This window comes from Phocoena sinus, chromosome 5 (assembly GCF_008692025.1).
Source record: "Phocoena sinus isolate mPhoSin1 chromosome 5, mPhoSin1.pri, whole genome shotgun sequence".
NCBI lineage: Eukaryota > Metazoa > Chordata > Mammalia > Artiodactyla > Phocoenidae > Phocoena > Phocoena sinus.
The window spans coordinates 137,222,447-137,243,200 of NC_045767.1; the positions used below are offsets into that span (position 1 = coordinate 137,222,447).

At 42.7% G+C, this 20,754-nt stretch overlaps 3 protein-coding genes across 5 annotated transcripts in view; 1 reads left to right on the forward strand and 2 right to left on the reverse strand.

Annotated features, from left to right (window-relative positions):
- The window catches only part of ETFDH (electron transfer flavoprotein dehydrogenase), a 42,696-nt gene extending 25,346 nt beyond the window's left edge, over nt 1-17,350 (reverse strand). The window contains exons 1-5 of one of the 3 annotated variants that reach the window (XR_004349920.1): nt 17,107-17,265; nt 5,005-5,145; nt 4,229-4,458; nt 2,171-2,252; nt 1,605-1,723 (exon numbers count right to left, since the gene is read on the reverse strand). Coding sequence is in view for 2 of the 3 variants with exons in the window: in XM_032632049.1 (XP_032487940.1) it covers nt 1,605-1,723; nt 2,171-2,252; nt 4,229-4,458; nt 5,005-5,145; nt 17,107-17,140 (606 nt within the window). In the remaining variant the exon portion in view is untranslated. Of the gene's footprint in view, nt 1-1,604; nt 1,724-2,170; nt 2,253-4,228; nt 4,459-5,004; nt 5,146-16,816; nt 17,027-17,106 lie in introns of those variants that run through there. The other 2 variants (XM_032632049.1, XM_032632050.1) reach the window with 2 other exon arrangements.
- LOC116754040 (protein Hikeshi-like) lies at nt 8,236-8,676 on the reverse strand. The gene has a single exon (XM_032632054.1). The coding sequence runs from the start codon at nt 8,674-8,676 to the stop codon at nt 8,236-8,238; it is 441 nt and encodes a 146-aa protein (XP_032487945.1).
- Nucleotides 17,351-17,411: 61 nt separating the features above from the next.
- Nucleotides 17,412-20,754, forward strand: C5H4orf46 (chromosome 5 C4orf46 homolog). The gene is made up of 2 exons (XM_032633741.1): nt 17,412-17,960; nt 19,239-20,754. The coding sequence occupies exons 1-2, from the start codon at nt 17,760-17,762 to the stop codon at nt 19,392-19,394; spliced, it is 357 nt and encodes a 118-aa protein (XP_032489632.1). The 5' UTR covers nt 17,412-17,759; the 3' UTR covers nt 19,395-20,754.

Consider the following 20,754-nt stretch of genomic DNA (forward strand, 5'->3'; position numbering starts at 1 on the left):
CGAAACAAGAACCAGCAGCAATGGATGTGACACCTTGAAAACAAATCCACAGTAGTATGTGGCTGTGGCCTGGACCCGAAAACGGCCTCGGTGTACAAAACCTGGGGAGGAGAGGAGAGCTGCAGGGGACCAGAGAGAGACAGAGAGAGACATAGAGAGACACGGAGGGAGAGAGAGCGCACGCGAGTGGGCATGTGTGCAGATACACTCAAAAAGTGAAAATCATGGATGCTACAAAACACCCACTTGTGACTTTGATTCCTGTTGAACACAGTTTAATTGGGAGAAATGCAAAACCAAATGCATGTGCATGAACTGGGAGACCAGAAATCAGTGTTGGCAAGTGTAATGCAGGGACCATGTATTTTATTTGGTTTATATACTGTAAAGGTAAAAACAAAGTTTTTCAATTTTCGCTTGTGCCAAAAACAAGAGCACTCCCTCTCTCATCCAGATTTTTTTTAGCATTTCCTTTAGAAAACTTAACTGTAAACCCTTTCTCTGTCTGTCTTAGATATATGGGAGTCATGTTAAAAGCTAAGTGAGACTCCTGCCAGGTCTGTATCTCAGCAATGAGTTTCTTGGGTACTCGGGGACACACCTGAGATGTGACCATGGAGGAGGATGGTGGCCGGTCTCCCTCTCTCTGGGGGAAGAGTCTGGGCTCTGTGCTGGCCTCCGCGTTGTCACTTCCCACTTGTCACAAAGATACAGGACGCTTTATTTGTCCTTTGGATAGAGACGATTAACGTGCATGTAATGGACTGTATCTGCCTGACTCTGCAAAAGGGTGAGATTTCTTTCTGTTCCGGCGACCTCCCTAGATGGCCTGTAGCCGCGCTGTAGTCTTGGCAAGAAGAAACGGGCTCACTCTTGTTTATAATATGGAGAGGTGATTTTTCTGGGCTGGCAGGAGATTTTAGTTTTAATAATTTCCCCAACAGTATTCAGTGAGAAGCTACAGTCCGATGTGGCCGCCAAAAGTTATTTTGAGGAAATTACTGGGAGAACAGTTTCCAGAATGAAGAGGGGAATGGCCCTGCTGTACAGCAGGCTGGAAGTAGTGAAGACATTCTGGGTGCCACTTCGAAAGGGAATAAAAAGGGAACGCGGTCAGAGGAGGGCAAGGAGAATACTGAAGGGACTCAACATATTTGCATATTATATGGTGGCTGTAAGAATGGAGGCTATTTAACTGGGAAGAGAAAAACCACCTGCGAAGGCGGGGAAGGAGAGCAGGGCATAGTTATAACTGGAAGAGTTCTCCCTGGAGGAGGGCACAGATTCGTTCCGCACAGTATAAAACAGTAAATAAACGTCTCCTCAACTTAAGGAAGAGAGTATCACCAACAAACCAAACATTGGAGATATTTTTTCATCCTTGAAGGTGTTCAGTCCTAAGCTGGACAGTCACATGATGTGGTGACAAGGACTTCAAGTACCCTTTGCGTGAGATCTTGCTAAGATTTCTTCTGAGCTTGCAATTCTAAAATCCTATGGCTGTTTGAAAATATACATCTATTTACCTCTGTACCCATCTTGGTTGCTTTTCAGAAGAAACAGAGACCGCGTCCTATAAGCACTAAGAACAGGGCCCCACAAACCTCTGCAGCCGCATAGCCGGGGTACACTTCCACACCCAGGGCTTCCGCCTGCTCTCCCATCCAGCTCACCAGATGTCCCAGGCGCACAATGTAATTGCCATGATTGTTCATTGGGAGACCTACAGATACATGCTTAGTTTAGAAGTCTGACTTTTTATGGGTAAAACATCTCAAAAACAGAAATACTTAATTTAGAAATTCTAATCAATGTCTAATTTCTACATAAATACACACACATCATCTTATGGCCATAATTTCAATTTATTTTCTAACAATTCTGGTCTACAGTTCAAATTATTATTACATTGAAAACGACATTACAGACTAAATTAAAAATCCCTGGTTGCCGTACAAGACTATCTCAATTCTTCTAGACTGGAAGACAAAAGCACTGGGCTCTAGGCCTGCTTTCTTCCCCACAAGCTAGCTGTGAAATTTTGGTTAAGTCCTTCGAGTCTCTGGGACTTAGTTTTCTCATCTGTAAAAGGAAGGGATTCCACCCAATGAAATGTAGCTCCTTCCAGCTGTGGAATTCTGTTAAGTCTAGAGAATTTATCATTCCTCACCTGGGAGAATTGGCACAGGAATTCTGTATTTCTCTGTCAAAATTCCAAATCTATCTTCTGTTACGGGAGTGTTAAGTGGAGCCTGGAAACCAAAGGAGAGAAAAGGACTTTAGTTCATACTTGTGAGGTAAATGCAAATCATAAACTACTGTGTCAAAAAGGAAAGGGAACTATCCTCCTCACTTTTCTTCCATCACTTCCTTCGGAGAACTTGACACTGTAAATCCTTTGTCTCTTTGAGATGCATGGGAATCTTTTTAAACCTAAATAAGCCAGTTTGCATCCCAGGAATGTCCTTGCTGGGGGCCTTGGAGCCACCTTTGAAAGTGAACATCAGGGGGGCTGTCTTCCTGTCTCCCTGCCTCTGTGTGAGATGCCTAGGTACCTGCTGTAACTTCCTGCTCCATGGAAAGAGAAGAGTTTCAGTTTTCCTCTGGATAAAGGCAATTAACAGGCATGGAAGGGATTGGATCTGCCTGGCTACATAAGGCTTTGACGTGAAAAACTTTTTCTATTAGAACTGATATTGTGTCAATAATAATTCAGTGATACCTGAATTACTGATATAACATTGAAGAGAGAAAGTTAATTAGGCATAGTTCCAGCATTTCTAGTTCCAAGGAGCTCACTGCTTTAGAAAGAAGAGCATCGTCCCTTGTGCTAAGCCCCACGTCAGCAAACCAAGCCCTGACCTTAACCTCATTCAGTTCCGGCCTCTGCAAGGAATGTAATCTTACGCGTCAGCCTCTCCACCAGTCCTCGTGAGGCACCACCTGAAGCCTCGCCTGGTAGGCAACAGTGCCTGAACTAACCCTTTCCCTCCCCCCCTTTTTTTTTAAAATCGTAGAGTCCTAACCACTGGCCTGCCAGGGAATACCCTGAAATAACCCTTTTGCTTATGACTTCCATGCCCCACCCCCTTTCTGCCTGTCAAACCCTTTCCTTTTCTGCTGCTCCTTGGAGCTCCCTTCTGTCTGCTAGATGGGATGCTGCCCAGAATCACTGAATAAAGCCAATTTGATCTTTAAATTTACTCAGGTGAATTTTGTTTTTTAACAATCTTTACAGAGTATGTTCACAGATACTAAATATTCTAACACTGAATACCTTGAACAGGAGTAATAAAACCCATCTTACAGGGCTTCCCTGGTGGCACAGTGGTTAAGAATCCGCCTGCCAATGCAGGGGACATGGGTTCGAGCCCTGGTCTGGGGAGATCCCACATGCCACGGAGCAACTAAGCCCATGCACCACAACTAGTGAGCCTGTGCCCTTCAGCCCGTGAGCCACAACTACTGAGCCCACGTGCCACAACTACTGAAGTCCGTGCACCTAGAGCCCTTGCTCTGAAACAAGAGAAGCCACCACAGTGAGAAGCCCGTGCACCGCAACGAAGAGCAGCCACTGCTCGCCGCAACTAGAGAGCCCGCGCGCAGCAACGAAGACCCAAGGCAGCCAAAAATAAAACAACAACAACAAAAAAAAACCCCCATCTTACAGAAGAAAAAAACTGAGATGCATAGAGTACAATATTTTAACCAAGGTCACACAAATGATGACTGCAGTAAAACTAGCACTTGATTCTCTGTGTATCATACCAGTGACTTTTCTGTTTACGTTATAAGGGGTCTTATTAATGTATTTCCTTAGAAAATTAGATTAAATTATCCTCCTTGGCTTTAGATACTGCAATGTCCCAGGAAAGTTATAGAACACTTTATTAAGAACAATGATATAAACACCTATGGAACAAGTTAGGAAATACCCTCAAAATCAAAAGGCTATATTTATTCAAAGATCTTCTCAAGATGATACCTTCTCATAAATCCAGTACACAGATACCATGTGCAGAAGGCATTAAATAAAAATGGGTTAATAGCTTAAAATTTTAACTATATTTGATATGATTCAAATTTTTTGGCCCTTTTAAAATTAAAAATCTATCTACAAGTATCCTCTAAGAGACAGAACTGGGTGAAAAGGTTTTCCACATTCCTTTCATTTGGAAATAGAGATGCAATAAAGACGAGACTGGGTATAAAAAACTACTTTTCATACTCCCTTCTCCTTCCAGTCTGGGAACAGCTCTCGGAGAGCTCGTGGGTCCAGGCAAGCCCCTGAGAGTGTGTGCGTGCCTATCTGAGCAGCTTTCTCCACCAGACACACGCGGATGTCCTTCTCGTGCTGGGCCGCCAGCTGCTTGAGCCGAGCGGCTGCTGAGAGCCCCGCAGGCCCGGCACCCACGATTACCACGTCTGCCTCATCTGCAAACCGCTCCATGTTCACCCCTGGAGGGGAGAGGGTTTAAACATATGTAACATCTGTAACTCCATTTCTGCTTTGCGAAGAAGTTCATTTGTACCATTTTTTTAGATTCCACTCACTTTGCTCTAAGGCAGAAAGTAACACAACACTGTAAATCAACTATACTCCAAAAAAACCCACATATCAATTCTGGGATGACTATTACCTGATAAAATTACAGGCTGGGTTACAAGTACCCACTATCCTTTAGAGCATTATTTATAGAAATAACCCCTCTGCTTCCCATGAGAATTATACTAAGTCCATTACTGTCTTAGTTTATTCTCTTAGGTTCTGTTCGAGGACGTATCTTATTTTAACTTCCATAATCCAACTTTTATTACTGAGATTTATTATTATAAGTTTGCAAGCATTTGCTTATCTAAATATTAATATGTAACAGATTTTGTAAAGTTATAAAATATTATTAGATGATTTTACACTATCATGAAAAATATAGTATTTACCTCCACAAAATGATACAAACTGTCTAGAAAAGTCTCAACAATTTTACAGAAACGATTACTTACCTTCCCATCGCTTGTCCTTATCCCGGGGATGAACGGTATAGTGGGTAGTGATTCGAGGTACAGTAGAAGTTGAAGACCATCTTGTAGCACACAGAGGTAGATAATTTTTCTTAATTTGTAAGGCACGAAAGCACTGGTATGCTGCATAAAAATCACGAACAGTATTATTTTTCTAATTAGTTTTTCTCAGGAGTAGATTGAAAAAAAATTTTTTTAAAGCAAAAAAAAAAATCTACGATTGGGGATCAGATCTGGCTTCTGTTTGGTTTTCTGTTAATTACCCTAAACGCTTAAACAGATCACTTAACTGCTTTAGATTTCAGTTTCCTCATTCAAAAAAGTAAAGGGCTACCAGGTGATCACTAAGGGACCATCTTTTTTTTGTTTTGGGCCGCACCACGCAGCTTGCGGCATCTTAGTTTCCCAACCAGGGACTGAACCTAGGGTCACAGCAGTGAAAGCGCTGAATCCTCACCACTGGACCGCCAGGGAACTCCCCCACTGAGGTACCACCTTGACCTGAAATTTTATGAGTCCACGTGATACCTTCTCTTTGGAAACATGTGTATCTTCTGGACACGTCAACACTGCGGACTGTCAGTGAATGGTTACATCTATGCTGCAGAGCCCTTAGCTGTGAATTGTCTTTCCTAGGTGAACAATTCAGCTGGCTTTTCCTCAGAAAGCAGTGCTTTCAAATTATAACATTTTAAAAGTATCTAATAAACTAATTTATTCAATTTACCTCATGTCAAGCTTCATTTATAAATAGGATGACCATATAATTTATCACCTAAACTGGATACTTTGAAAGTAATAAGGGGCAGTTACTAATGGTTATGCCGGGACAAGGTGGCAAACTGCGTTTCAGCTTCCTTTTAAGTTAAGTGGACCCTGCCATATAGCAGCATCTTCTGAGAGCCTCAAAAACGTATCTATTCTCTGAGTTAGCAAAGAGGATTTTATGGAAATAAACAGAAGTGTGCAAAGATTTATCTGCAAGAATGTTCATTAAACCTGTCGTCCTTAAACCTTCACCTCTATGTCCTCCCTCCCTTACCTGAAACCAAGCACATCAAACCTCACAGAAAGACAGAAGCAATCAGGCGGGAACTGTCTCAATTCCTGGCAAGAACCTCTAATGTAATCTGTAGTGTCCGTCCTTTGTTCATTCTCTCAGGTTGTAATGAAGAGATGTCTTTTCTCCTCACTTAGAGTAATCCTTCCACCTGGATGACGAGGCTAACCTTCCCATCTTCTTAGAGACGGTCCTACGTCAAAGACCCCGCTAACTCCTGTATCTTCAATTTCTCACTCCCTTCTCTGGTACTCCTCTCCATGGCAATCCTTCCCGTAATAAAAGAAGGGCAGAGAATCCTCCCTTGGGAATAGCCCTGAAAGATATAAAAACTTATATTTGTAGCTTAAATAATTAAAATCTGTTATGGGAGAAGGGATGGAATAATCAAAGGAACAGAATAAAGAGTTTAGAAATAGACGGAATACACTTAAGGATCTGTCATATGATAAAGACACCATTTCAAATAAGGAAGAAGAGACAGCTCGTCATTAAATGGTCAGAGACAGAAAAATTGGAAAAAAGTATACCTCTCTCTTTATATGAAAATGAATTCCATTTGATCAATGATTTTAACAGGAAAAGTCAAAGTATAAAAGTTTATGGTGACGACTTCCCTGGTGGCGCAGTGGTTAAGAATCTGCCTGCCAATGCAGGGGACACGGGTTCGAGTCCTGGTCCGGGAAGATCCCACATGCCGCGCAGCAACTAAACCCGTGAGCTGCAACTACTGAGCCTGTACTCTAGAGCCCGCGAGCCACAACTACTGAGCCCACGCGCCGAGCCCATGCTCCGCAACAAGCGAAGACACAGCAATGAGAAGCCCACGCACCACAACGAAGAGTAGCCCCCGCTCACCACAACTAGAGAAAGCCCGTGCGCAGCAACGAAGACCCAACGCAGCCAAAAATAAATAATTAATTAAAAAAAAGATTATGGTGATAGATCCACAAATTATTTGATTCTCTGCTTTTGAGTGTGGGCTGAACTTAAGGATTAACTTCCAACAAGTAGAGTGCGGCAGGGAAAAATACTAGCTTTACAGTAGAGAAGTACGACAGACACTTTACCCAAGTGATCAAGTTTACCATTACCAGCAACAAGACATCCTGGCATCACACGACGTAATGTGATGAGAAGGGCTCCTCACCTCCGTGCTATGCCTCCCCCAAATCCACAACCTTAGTCTAATTGAGAGGAAGCAGCAGACAGACTCGGATCGAGGGACCTCCTACAAAACGCCTGACCAGTGCACACCGCAAGTGCCAGGTCATGAGAGACGAGAAAAGACAGCGGAATTACCACACCGAAGTAGACTTGATATGAGAAGACGTGACAGCTGAAGCAATGTGGGGTCCTGGACAGAAAAGGATCTGAATAAAGTCTGTAGTTTAGTTAATAGTACTGCACCAATGTTAATTTCTTACTAATTGTTCTATGGATATGAAGTTAAGCTGGGTGAAGGGTGTATGGGAACTCCTCGTGCTATCTCAAAAAAAAAAAAGGGTGTAAATATTTGTGACCTTGGATTAGGCAATGGTTTCTTAGCTATGACACCAAAAGCACAAGCAACAAAAGAGAAAACAGATACACTGTCCTTCATAAAAATGATAACTTTTTGTTTTTAAAAGATACCAACAAGAAAGGGAAAAGATAACCCATGGAAGGGGAGAAAGTATCTGCACGTCATATATCTGATAAGGGACTTGTATCTGGCATATATAAAGAACTCATTTCTAATAACAAAAAGACAAACAACCCAATTAAAAACACACAAAGAATCTGAAAAGATGTTTCTCCAAAGGAGATAAACAAATGTCCAATAAGCACATGAAAAGATGCTCAATATCATTATCCATCAGAGAAATACAAATCAAAACCACAACACGATACCACTTTATATCCACTAAGACGGCTATAATCAATAAGACATAACAAGTGCTGGAGAGGAGGTGCAGAAATTGGAACCCTTGTGCACTGCTGGGGGTGGGGGGAGTAAAATGGCGCAGCCACTTTGGAAAACAGTCTGGCAGTTCCTCAGAATGTTAAACATACAGTTTCCATATAACTCAGTCATAGGTATATACTTTTTTTTTCCATTAAAAATTAATTTATTCAGATTATGTTTTCCAAAAGAGAGGGTTCTGTGCTAGTCATCTTTGAAAGTTTTCATACCATTTCAGAACCACATTTGTCGGAATGAACATTTCAGATGGACTTGGTGTCATCTGGGCCTGAGAGACATCAAATGAAGCAAAACTGTAGAAGCTGTCCAACATCTTTTGTGGGAACTGAGTAAATGAGTCAACTGAAGACACAGCAGCATTGCCTACAGAAGTCTGCTGAGCCAGACTGTCCAGTAATTCCACTGAACTTCCAATCTGAGCAACAGATGGAGTTCGGACAATATTCATGGATCCAAAAGGGTGCTGGCTTCCTTCTCCAGATTTAAGACCTGAAACTTTGAAGATGGCACTTGGTTTCCCATTCATGACAAATCCTAGGAGTTGCCATACGGGCATTCCATTTGAATCAGGATAGGAAAAGTAGACAGATCCTTCCATTTCCTCAGGAAATGGGACTGTTCCCAGCATAAAAACCACAGCACGGTTGATATTTTCATAATCAGGCAAGTCAAAAACAAATTTATCCTCTGCCACTTGCTATGCAGCTGTCTGCACCAGCCTCCCCGCCACCAAGCGGCCAAACATGGTGGCGGCTCCACTCAGCCAGCAGAGACCCAAAGTCCTGACACTACTGCCCTAGTCGAGCCCAAGAACCTTCCAGAACATGGTGGCGGATGCCTACCCCTCTGCTACACAGCAACTAGGCCAGCGGCAGAAATGCCTCCTGCCCCCGTGACCTCTGACCTCTCCTTCCTCAGGTATATACTTAAGATAAAAGAGAACATACGTCTGCACAAAAACTTGTACATGAATGTTCATAGGTACGTTATTCACAGCAGCCCCACAGTGGAAACGACCCGAATGTCCATTAGTGGATGGAGAGTTGTTACCTAGGGCTGCAGGGGCTGGGGAGTGATTGTTAATGGGTATGAGGTTTCTTTCTGGGATGATGGCAACGTTCTAAGACACACTGTGGTGATGGTTGCTCAACTCTGCGAATATACTAAACACCACTGAGTCGTATCCTTCAGATGATGTGATTGTATGGTGTGTGACGTGTATCTCAATAAAACTCTTGCTTAAAAAAGAACATTTACAGTCACACACAAAGATTATGGGGAAAACAACAATTTTTTTTTAAAGAAACTTTGATTTGGAAAGCTTTTTCTAAGTGTGGCAAAAAAATCTCAAAACTCGTAAGATCACTTAACTAAAAATTTAACACGTCTATATGACCAAAAAATGATATAAACATAACTGTCTTTTTTATTTTTGAGATTTAAACACTTAGACACACCGGCTGAATTGTGGTAGAGAAGTGAGGTCAAAAAGTCCAGTGAACTCATAACGTCACCATACAAAATCACAGATGGCAATTCTATGTCCATCTCTGATGCCAGTAGTGCTAACACCAGGCTATGAAATGGCAATGATTTAAATACCCGATGAAAATAGAAATGGTAATTTGGGTGGAATTTGGATAGCACTTGACCCAAGAACGATTTCAACTAAATTAGGAGTAGGGCAGATAGTGTCCGATTTACTTTGATATTCCAAAAAACATAAAGCAAACTGTGGACAAAGAATGTCACCTGTCATCTCAGTAAACAAAGGATGTTGAGGCCATGAAGCCCTCAGCCACTGCAGCTGCCCCCAAGAGTGCACCCTGAGGGGATTCAGGATGGAGAAAAGCAGGATACTGGCCCTAGATGGTATAGGTGCACATCAAAGGAATAATTTCAATGAGCCCAGACTCTTGCATCTTCCCATACAGGGAAAAGCACTGAATTCATTAACTTGAGATTTTTAGTTTTCTCTAATTAGCAGGAATCTTTTGATGTTCCCACTACCTTTTTTCGTTTTTTGTTTTGGTTGTTATTGTTGCAAAAACTCTCCAGATCCTGGCTCTTGCCTTATGTCTCTGGAGCAGTCCCTCAGAGCCGTCTCAGAGGTTGTCTCCCGGGCTGTAGTCCTCAGAATGTCTGTTGATTAAAACATAATTCTCAACTTTTACATTGTGTTCTTTTATCCCCCAGGTGACAGTTTGGCGGCCACTAAGGGACCTAGAGCTGACTTCTCTCCCTCACCTGAACTCGCTGAGGAACAGGACCCTTGGTACCAGCAGAGGCCTCTTCTGTCCACCCACCTCCTGAGAGACTCCAGACAAATCTGGGTGAGTCTCCCCTGGTTCTCAGAGCTCCAGATTATTGGTTGATGATCCAGAGTTTTATGTGGCGGTGTGTAACAGGCACCTGGCTCCCAAGCTGAAAGATACTGGGGGTGGGGGGCCTGGCTAAAAGACACTGGGGACTCTGGAGTGGGTGATGAGGTGAGAGGCTGGCCTAATATCTTTGCCTCCAACTAAGACTCCAGCCAGGTTTATGTACGTACAAACCTTATACTTACAAGTACTTACTTAATTGGGAATTAAAGGAAATCTTGCCTCAAAAATGACAAAGATGGGGCTTTCTATTGTGCACACAGTTAAGTTAGAGAAAACCGGCTTGATAAGACACCTTTTCAGAATTCTGACCTTAAAGTAACAAAAGTCCTTCTAGGGGGAACTTGCATTTCCCTTCCTGTGTCTTTGAGATGTAAATGTTCTACCTGTGTCTTTGAGATGTAAATGTTCTACCTGATTTACATCTTTGAGATGTAAATGTTCTACCTGATCTTCGGTGCTGTGTGTTTTTAAACTTGGTCTCTGCCATCCGGAAGGTAACATACGGTGTACATCTGTCAGCCAATCGAACAGACTGGGATTCCGAGCAGTCTTCTGTCTGTGCCAACTCTCAGGGACTTTTTTTTGCCATCTTAACCTTCATTGTGTCAGCCTGTTCAACGAAGGCCTTTACTTTCTTAGACTATTTTTGGGAGTAAACCTTCTGGATCTTGTTTAGTCGGCACCCTCCACGCTCTCTTATTGGGAAGCCTCTTGCATTTTATTGGTTTGAGCCACTATTAAGATATACCTCATTAAGGGCCAGATGATGGATCCTGTAAATTGGAGATACTTCTAAACTGGTAAAATTTTAGAGCGCTCTCGTAGTGAGCAGCTGTTTTATTGGCACCCATGAAAAAAACAAATTAGAAGGTAGAAAAAGACATATATAATGATTAACCTAAGAACTCCTTTAAAACAAACAAAGGAAAAAACAGTTTGGGAAGACTTATTTGTGGTCTCTGCTTCCCCTCAATGGGTCTTACAGATGCTAATAAAAGCATTAGGCTAATTAATGTTAACTAGTTTAACATGGAAGTTAAAAAAATGAAGGGAAAAGTCTAGAGACTTCTTCCTGACAAGGTGGAAATTTTAGAGACTGGTACCCCCCAAATAAAGAAATCTACAGATGGTTATTAATAAATGGGATAAATAAAATGAATGTTAGTGGGATTAAAACAAAAGGTTTTGATGCAACACTACCTATGGATGATGGGCCAAAGGGACCCCCTATTGGTTCCCAACATTAAAGGGCCCCAAACAAGTCCACTCTACCCAGTTTAAAAAACATATATATTTAAAAGGCTGGAAGAAAATTACATTTAGATACCTGACCAACAGTTACTTGGGGCAACAGGCCAACTAATCAAATAAAAAGACTGACAAAAGGGCCTGAGTCTCTTAGTTCAACTCCTCACTAGGGACCCCAGAGCCTTTTAAACAAAATAGATAAAATGGTTGGGGAATGAAAGAAAGCTGCTAGGACTCCTTGTATGACCAAAGCTTGTTGACTGGGTCCTAATGGGAACCAAAGTTAAAGGTATAAAAGTTGACAGAATTGAGATGAAAGTTTATAAAAATTGGTATATTTAAATAGGCTTTATATAAGATGTTTACATCTCTTTTGCTGAAATTGTGGGATAGACATGTTTCACTGGGCTTCCTCTACTTGGTATTATAAGACAGGGCATATGAATCTGGCCCTCATGAACTATTAAACATATGAAATGAAACCAATAGGGTTACCTGAGCCCATACAATATAAGGTAAAAACTGGGAACTAATATTCAGGGGTCAATAAATATAATAATAGACATTTTGCTCTGGGTCTACCCTGTGCACTCAAAAAGAGGGCCGTTGTTAATGCCTTATGCAAGCTTTTGAAGTCATGATAAATTAAATCCTAAAGTTCTAGAACATGGAACTCTTGATTTTCAGTTTAGATGGAAATCTTCTCTCTGATACAAACGCAAATAAAGTAAGTATAGTTGGGCAAATCAATATTTTAATATCATTTAGGTGGCAGATCAGTTCTTTGGAGAATTAGGAGCAGATGTACCTTTCAAATTTCTACAAATCAGAAATGTAAATACAGCCCACAAAGACCAGAGACTGAGCCTAATTAGCTCAAACAGGTAAAACCTGAAACCAAGGGGAAAAAAAGGGAAAAAAGGCCTTTTTAAACTCAAACTGGTGGAAAGGTTTCCTCACCCAAAATCTAATTCATAGCCTCCTTAAGGGTTTATCAAGGACAAATACAAATTTAAGTCTTTTCCACAAACAGTGAAGCCTTGGTCATCTGAGCAAACAAATTAAACTTATTCCAACTGTTACTTATAAACTAGTGAGTTTATATGGTAATACCTGATTCATAACTAAGCTTTTAGAGTGAAGCTACGCGATCTCTAGTTTTGTCTGTTTATATGTCTGGGTGTACATTACATATGAGATGTCTCAAACCCTGGAAAATATTATCAAAATTAAACTTATAAAAGAGCTCTATTTAATTGACTTAAAATAAGCACTTACAAACTAAATATTTCTAAATATAAAAGAAACTGGCCAGAGTGAATTTTGGGTTCACATGATCTAGGAAATATTCAATATTAAATTAATATCTGATATTAAAGCTATCTTAAGCTTGTTGGTTTAGTCAGTACAGACATGTCTTACTTTTATTGTACCTAGGTTTACTGAAGGTCATAAGTTCATGTTATTTGTAACAGTTTGTCAACAAGAAAAAAAATTAAATAGTACGATTTCATAAGTTACAAAATAAAGGTAAATGAGATAAGAGTTTTCAGGTGAACTCTTCAGGAATAATTATGCTTTGGGTATGTCTATCTTAAAATAGTTTCTTCAGATTTTTGGTAATTTGAGTTTTGACAAGTTAAAAATGATGGGAATTTATTGAATATCCAGGTTATTTTGTGGGGCCTTTAGGGACTTTCCACCCCCTCACTTGTTCCCGTAAACCAATTCTTCTCCCTATCGTGCGCCACTCCTTCTCCCTATCGAAACCAATTCTTGGAGTTTTTCAGTTGACGGGGACTTGCCAGACAGCGGGTAATTTTCCAGTTGCCCGTAACAGGTATACGCCCTAACCGCCACAATGAACAAACAACTATAACGGCCAGAAGGTGGGACAAAAGTTCCTAAGCCAATGAATTCAAAAGTCACCACATTTACCCAATCATTGTGAGAATATACCAGCCCTATGAGTAAATAAACCTATAAAAAGTATGTGATTCCGCTTTTAGGGGTTCCCCATCGGCCTCCTGCGTGAGGTTCAGGGAACCCCGGTGCATCGGCTCCTAATAAACCTCTTGCGTGTTGCAGCGGCTCTCGACTCTTGGCGGTTCTTGGGCGAGTTGGAATCCCTCGTAGACCGTTTGGGTCTAACAATTTCAAATAAAATAAAATACTGCAACGTTAATTGCTAAACAGGTCTAAATCTACCTACTTTTGTCTCCTTACGAGAGGGAAACTAAAGATGTTTGGGTTTATTGGACACATGTCTTGTACCACACTGAGGAAAGAAATTATGCTGAGAAGATGTATGTTTCTAGAGGTTACAGAATATTCAAACCAGGAAATGCTGTTTGTGAACAAACAGTTCATAATCACTTGCTCCTTTTCAGTTTTTGCTAAAGATTAAGGTTTTTAAGGGTTAAAACTGTAATATGTAATCAAAGCTACTAAAAATATCAAGGGAAACATTTCAGTGTGCTAGGAAAGTAGGATGTATGTTCTCAGCAAAAGAAGATATGAAGAATAGAAATGAATTTGTTGGGAAAAGAAGGGTGATTTTGTCCTAGAGACATTTACTTCTCCTTAAAAAAATTCCTTAAAAAAATTAAGGAACAAACTAATATGAACACAGAAAGTTGTGGAAGGTTTGCAGAAAGGGAGCCCTGAAAAGGAGTTCTGGACATGGTCAGGCTGGGATTAGATTAAATTTAATTAGGTAAATGGATTTTGTTATTAAAAATAGGCTGATGTAGGAATGGACTTGGTTCCTCTCTCTGTTAAGAGAACAAAGTTTTCACTGCTTTTGGTAAGAGATTGAGTTTCTGTGACTCTAAGTGATTTGCTTTTGAAGTATTTTGTCACTTTCGTTAAGTGAATTAAGTGTTGTTTCACAGTGACCTATGATCCTATTTGACCAAGTGTTTTGAAACCTTTTTGATACTTTTGACAAACTTCCCAAATCGAAATTTCTAACTAAAGTTCTTCTGACCCCCAGCTAACTCTGAGATGCTTCAAAGGAATCCTGAGATATCTTGAAGAGAGATATTAAACTAAGTTTATTTATGTTAACGTACATGGGAAACACTGTCAAATAAGTGGTGATAATACCTTCTAAGGTTAGATGTCATTCATATAGATATTCCAAAATTTGTAAAGAATTCCTAAAAGTCTGATATGTCTTGGTATAATGCTATCAGTCATAATTCTAGTTATTATCTTAAAATGTTGTTTGTCACAGAAATATCCAAGTTTCTTGTCAACTGCATTGTAATCAGATCTTTAACCATGCCATATTAAGTCTTTTGTCGTTTTTAGACAATCATTGTTTTACTCTGATGCTTTTATATAATGAAGATCTTCAAGAAGATTTACAAAAAGGACTATTTGACAAATACAAGTTTCTGACAACTTTTAGATCATACCACTGAGCTGGAAAACCTTTCCTCTTACACTTACCCCAAGTTGATTAAGTATACCTTTGTGAACAAAGATGAAACATTTCTTTTTCTCTCTACCTGATCCCTCCAGAATTTGGCTTCTCCAGCTGGCTCCCCTGGGGACTTGATGGCTTATTTCGACCAGATTACAACTAGTTATACTAATCATTGTTTTAATTTGCTTTCTTGTTAGTTTCAAATTACTTATGACTTGTCCCTCTCTCTGCTGCACTCTGACCTTACTAATGTTATTAGCTGTATTATTTATATCCTGTCTATTTTATAAGATTGCTTTCTCTTGCATTACCCAATGTGTAACCAGGCCTCCAACAAAATCAATGATGTCTTAAGACAGCTGATCACATACATAACTAGAATAACTGTAACAGTGCAACTTTAGATATGGGAAGAAGTAACAAGGGAAAACAGCTCCTGGATCGTCATCAACTAGTAAGACAGGTGCTGCAGAGAATTTTAGATTACCAACAGGGCCCAATCCCCAAAATAACACATTGGGTGGCCTCTCAACAGAATCTTCGCCTGATCTAGGAATGAGCCCTCCTAGCACCATGGGACAAAAACTGGTCATGAAATGACTCCCAAACATTGGTCAAATTTATGAGTAAGAGGAGGCACTGTGGACAAAGAATGTCACCTGCCATCTCAGTAAACAAAGGATGTGGAGCCATCAAGCCCTCAGCCACTGCAGCTGTCCCAGCTGTGCACCCTGGGGGGATTCAGGATGGAGAGAAGCAGGACACTGGCCCCAGAGAGCAAAGGTGCACATCAAAGGAATGAGTTCAATGAGGCCAGACCCTTGCATCTTCCCATACCTGGCAAAATGCTGAATCCATTAACTTGAGATATCTGGTTTTCACTAAGGAGCAGTAATCTTTTCATGTTCCAACTACCTGGCTTTTTTTTTTTTTTTTTTTGCTTGTGTTTGTTTGTTTTTACAAAAACTCCTCTGCATCTTGGCTTCTCCCTGACCTCTTCAGAACAGTCCCTCAGAGCTATCTGAAGAGGCTGTCTCCTGGGCTTAAGTGCTCAGTGTGTCTGCGAATAAAACGTAATTCGCAATCTTTAGGTTGTGCATTTTTTTTTTCAGTCAACAATACTTACCCGTTAGGTGTAGTAATACACGCACGAGGTATAGAAACTTAAAATGAAATCCTAACTACTTAATCCACGATGGCCGAATTTGACAATTCTAATTTCATGAAATTCGTTGACTTTGCAATAGGTACACCTGTTTATTGTATAACCACAAATTAATTTAAAGAAACTAAAGATAAAAACTAAGTCCGTTGTGGGAGAATTCAATATCCTGGAGTACACCTTTTTTTTTTTTGACTTTTTAACCGTTCTTTTGTTTTTAAGTAAAATAAAACAAAACCAAACCCATCCCGCTGCATCATTCTACTTTTTTTTCTTAAGTGAAAAGGGGGGCGGGTAATGAGGTATTTTACCAAGTCATCCTGACGGTTCTAGGGGCAACCATGACACGAAAAGCCCTAGAGTTAATTTCAGGCAACGCAGAAAAATTCCTGGCCCCAAATCCACTCTGGTCACTTGGGCAGCATTTGAAAGTTACTGCTGGTGGCAGAACGGTTCAAATTCTTAAGAAAGGAGTAGGACGACTGCCAAGACGCCAGCCAGCTGAAGTCCAAGGGGAAAAGCTGTGCAAATGTTAGTTTACCCATTTCCAACTCGGCAACAGAAAACGCCTGGGCTTCGGGAGGGGGCTCAGCACTGGCGCTCGGGGAGATTCCGCGGCGGCGCCGTGCTGACAAGTTTCCTCCGCCCGTGACCTCTGGCCTAGTTAGTTGTCAACTCTGCAGCTGGACGAGCCGGGGAGGAAGCCGGGGAGGAATCCAGGGTCCGCCGGGCGCTGACCGCACGACCTCTGCCTTGGTTCCACCCAACGACGCGGGCCCGGGCTGCCCCGCGACCTCGCTCCCCTCACCCGCGCGCGCAGACCCCGCTCACCCGGGCAGGCCAGCCTGGCCAGCGGCACCTGCATGTTCACTGCAGTCGGTACGGGGGCGGACGCCGCAGGAGGAGCTCGGGCTCGGCTCGCCCGGGCGCGCGACCTCTAGGCCACGGGGGGCGCCATCGCCCGCCTGCACGCGCGGAGACTCCGCCTCCCTCCTCAGCGACTGCTCCGCCTTCACGGCGCTCCCGCCTCCCTCTTGCTGTGCACTGACGCCGCGCGAGACGCGACGAAGGCAGTGCTTCCGGGTCACGGACTGAGGGGGCAAGGGAAGAGACTCCAAGTCCCGGCGCCGCCCGCGGCTGCAGGCGGTGCGGCCTCTCACCGGGGCGCGCGGAGGCCGCCGGAGCTCTTGGGGGCCGAGACCACCAATCCCAGGGTGCTTCGCGCGCGCAGTGCCAAGAAGGTGGGGCGGAGCGGCGCGCACGGCACCCTGGGAGGTGTTGTCTTCCGCTCCGGGAGCGCAGAACTGCCCGAGGCGCACTCATTGGCACCTGATTGGCTGTGCCGGGAAAGTGACAGGGCTTCGCGGCCCAGGGCCGAGAGCGGTGAGGAGGCGGGCCAGCTGGGATTTAGGCGCGAGCGGTTGAAAGTCGGTTGGTATCATCGGTTCGGCCACCGAGGTGCCGTCCCACCCCCAGCCCTCTCCATGGCGGACCCGGAGGAGCTGCGGCTTTCCCCGCAGCCGCTGCGGCTTTCCCCACAGCCGCCGCCCTCCTCTGCCTCGTCTTCAGACGCGTCTTCAGCATCTTCCCCCGGCACCCCGGGGGGTTTGGGCCGGACGGTTCCGAACAGGAACAGCGGCCGGCCAGTGGACCCGCTGGAGGAGGTGGAGCTGCAGATCGGAGACGTGAGTGCGGCCGGCGGGTCCGGGCCGGTCCCGCCCGTGTTGAGGATCCGCGTCGGGAGTCCCGGGCATCCCTCCCGCGCCGCGCCCGCGCCGGGGGTTCTTCGTGCTCGGCTGCCGGGTTCCCGTCCGGCGCTGTAACCCGAAACCGCGCAGTTCGCATCGCCCGCCCCACCTCGTCTGCGGGGCTGAGGGCCAGGCGTGATCCCTCTGCCGGGACTTAAGGCGCCCCCGTCCCGGTTCGCCGCCTGCCCAGAGCCCGCTGACAAGGCGATTATCTGTACGGGCGGACCCAGTCAGGTGTCTGCTGGGACGCCGGGTCTGGACGGCTTCTGTTGAACCTCCAATTTCCAAACCCCTCCTCCCCGAGGGGTCCCGGTTTCAGGATTTAAGGTCAAGTGTAGGGTGTGTCTTAACTGGGAGACCCTCCCGTGCAGATCACAAACTGCGGAGTGAACTCCGTTAATGTCTCGTTGCTCAGTCGGTATTTGTTGTTCTAGAAGATGGCGAGAGTGCTGCAGCAGTTTCTCTGCTGAGCAGGCTGGTTACAAGTGAGCGCGTAGAATGCAGTGCGGATGTGTAACTTGAGGGTCTGTTCTTTGGTCTGTACGTTTTCACGGCCTGACGCGTTCACAGGTAAAGACAGTGGAGCACGGCCCTTGGTACCCACGTATCAGTAAGAGCTGTGTCATAAGACCTTCAGATACTTCTGGTACTTGGTGTCAACGGGCCCAAGGCTTCTTGTTGAGCTAAATGAGACTCTAGTGTATTTTCAACGAAAAAAAATGCTGAGTGCTCATGTCTCATCCGTCATGGATTATCTTTCTCGCAGACATACTTCCTCAAAACTTCATATAGAAGAACTTCTGGGACTTCCCGGGTGGTCCAGTGGTTAAGAATCCGCCTTGCAACGCAGCGGAGGCGGGCCCGAGCCCTGGTCTGGGGACTAAGATCCCGCGTGCCACCTGGGCATCTGAGCCGCGCGCTGTAGAGCCGGCGCTGCGCAGCTAGTGAGCCCGCGTGCCCCAGAGATGAGCCTGCCTGCTGCAACTAAGACCCGGTGCAAGCAAAGAAGCAACTAAATTTAAAAAAAAAGAAAATTTCTTAGGTTCCACGAAAGAGCTGATGTTTTAGTTTGTAGATTTTTTTACTTTGAAAGAAAATAACTTGGGCATTGGATTCGAGGTTCTAAGTTATTTTCAGGTTGGTTTATAAGATGCAGAGAGAATTTAAAAAAAAAGCTTCTATTGTTTGACTTTTTTTTTTTATATATAATTTCAGGCAGCATTTTCATTAACCAAACTTCTTGAAGCTGCATCTGCTGTATCAGCTCAAGTGGAAGAGCTTGCCTTCAAATGTACAGAAAATGCACGTTTCCTTAGAACATGGCGGGACCTCTTGAAAGAAGGCTACGATTCCTTGAAGCCTGACAACTGATGTGACTGTAATAATCCATACCACCTCATTTATGATGTGTGCACACGTACCGTGTGGATAGGATAATCACCAGCAGTTCTGTATACAGAAGATGAAATTTTTCTTGGTTTTCTTCATTTTGTGAAAACAGAATATGATGTTATTTTTGATGCTGGCCCGTTTATCTTTAAGCATTTTCTGTTCTCTAAACTTTCAAAGATTCTTCTATGGAAGTTAATTTAATCAGTAGATATTATTAATAACGCCACAGTGCTACCAGTAGCAGGTGGACCATTATTCTCTTCAGTTTGCAAGAAGATACCAAAACTGGCAGAGTTTGAAGTCGAGCTTTATTATATGGACCAACGTTAGATTCAGCTCCATTAGGCTAAGTTCCCTAGAACCAGTGATTGTGTCTTATTACTTATATATGTCCAGCAGCTAGAAGTCTGTTACACAACAATCCCTAAATGTTTGATGAATAAGAGTTGACAACGTAATTAAAATCTGTTTTTTCTTCCTGTTTTTAGCATAAAGATCATAATTGGTTTTCAAAAAGGTATTTGAGTCAGAACCTCATTGACCTGAAGGAAAATGTCATCTTTTTTTTTAAAACAGGATTTTGACCTTTAACTGTTGACAGCTTTTTAAAATATATGATAAATATTTTTCACCCTTCTATGATGCTTTCCAAAAAAGCTTTTACTGAAACCTGTCTTGAAAGAATGCCTATTTTTTTCCCTAAGGTTAACTGCTTTTATGGATATTTCTCATATTTGATGTTGTTATATGTTTGCTCTCTTTAAAGTGCCTTATCAAAATTGTGGCTCTGTATTATTTTGGAGCTTGGCAAGTAATAATTCTAAATTCTAAATATAATAATTCTAAACAAGTTACTTTTTAAAAATGCATCAAATTTAAATGGTGTAATTATTTTCCTATTATTCGATCTTCATGACAGTGTTCTATTTCACTTGTCCCGTATCTTACATTGCGCTCCCTCTCTCTCTCTTTCTCTTTTTTGATGGGTTTGTGTCGTATATGTCAGTGACTGAACCAACTAATTCTCTTGCTGTGTAACTTTCTGGATGCCTCCGATACAGTATCTTACTTCTTTGTAGGTAAGGAGGTATGTACAGAACTGTGTTCCCAAGCCCCACAATGGGCCTGTGAAAGGGGACACATGGATGGGCAAAGGATAGTTTTGTTTAGCATATTAGGTCATGGTTTGTGATTAATTTTTTTAAGTTAAGGATAACACATATGGTGTGTTCCTATACCAAAGAGATGCTTGTTTTGATATTAGAAAACTGTTTTTCTTATGTGTCATGAAAATTGCAATTTTTAAAATGTACAAAAATAAACTTTTGTTTAAACCAAA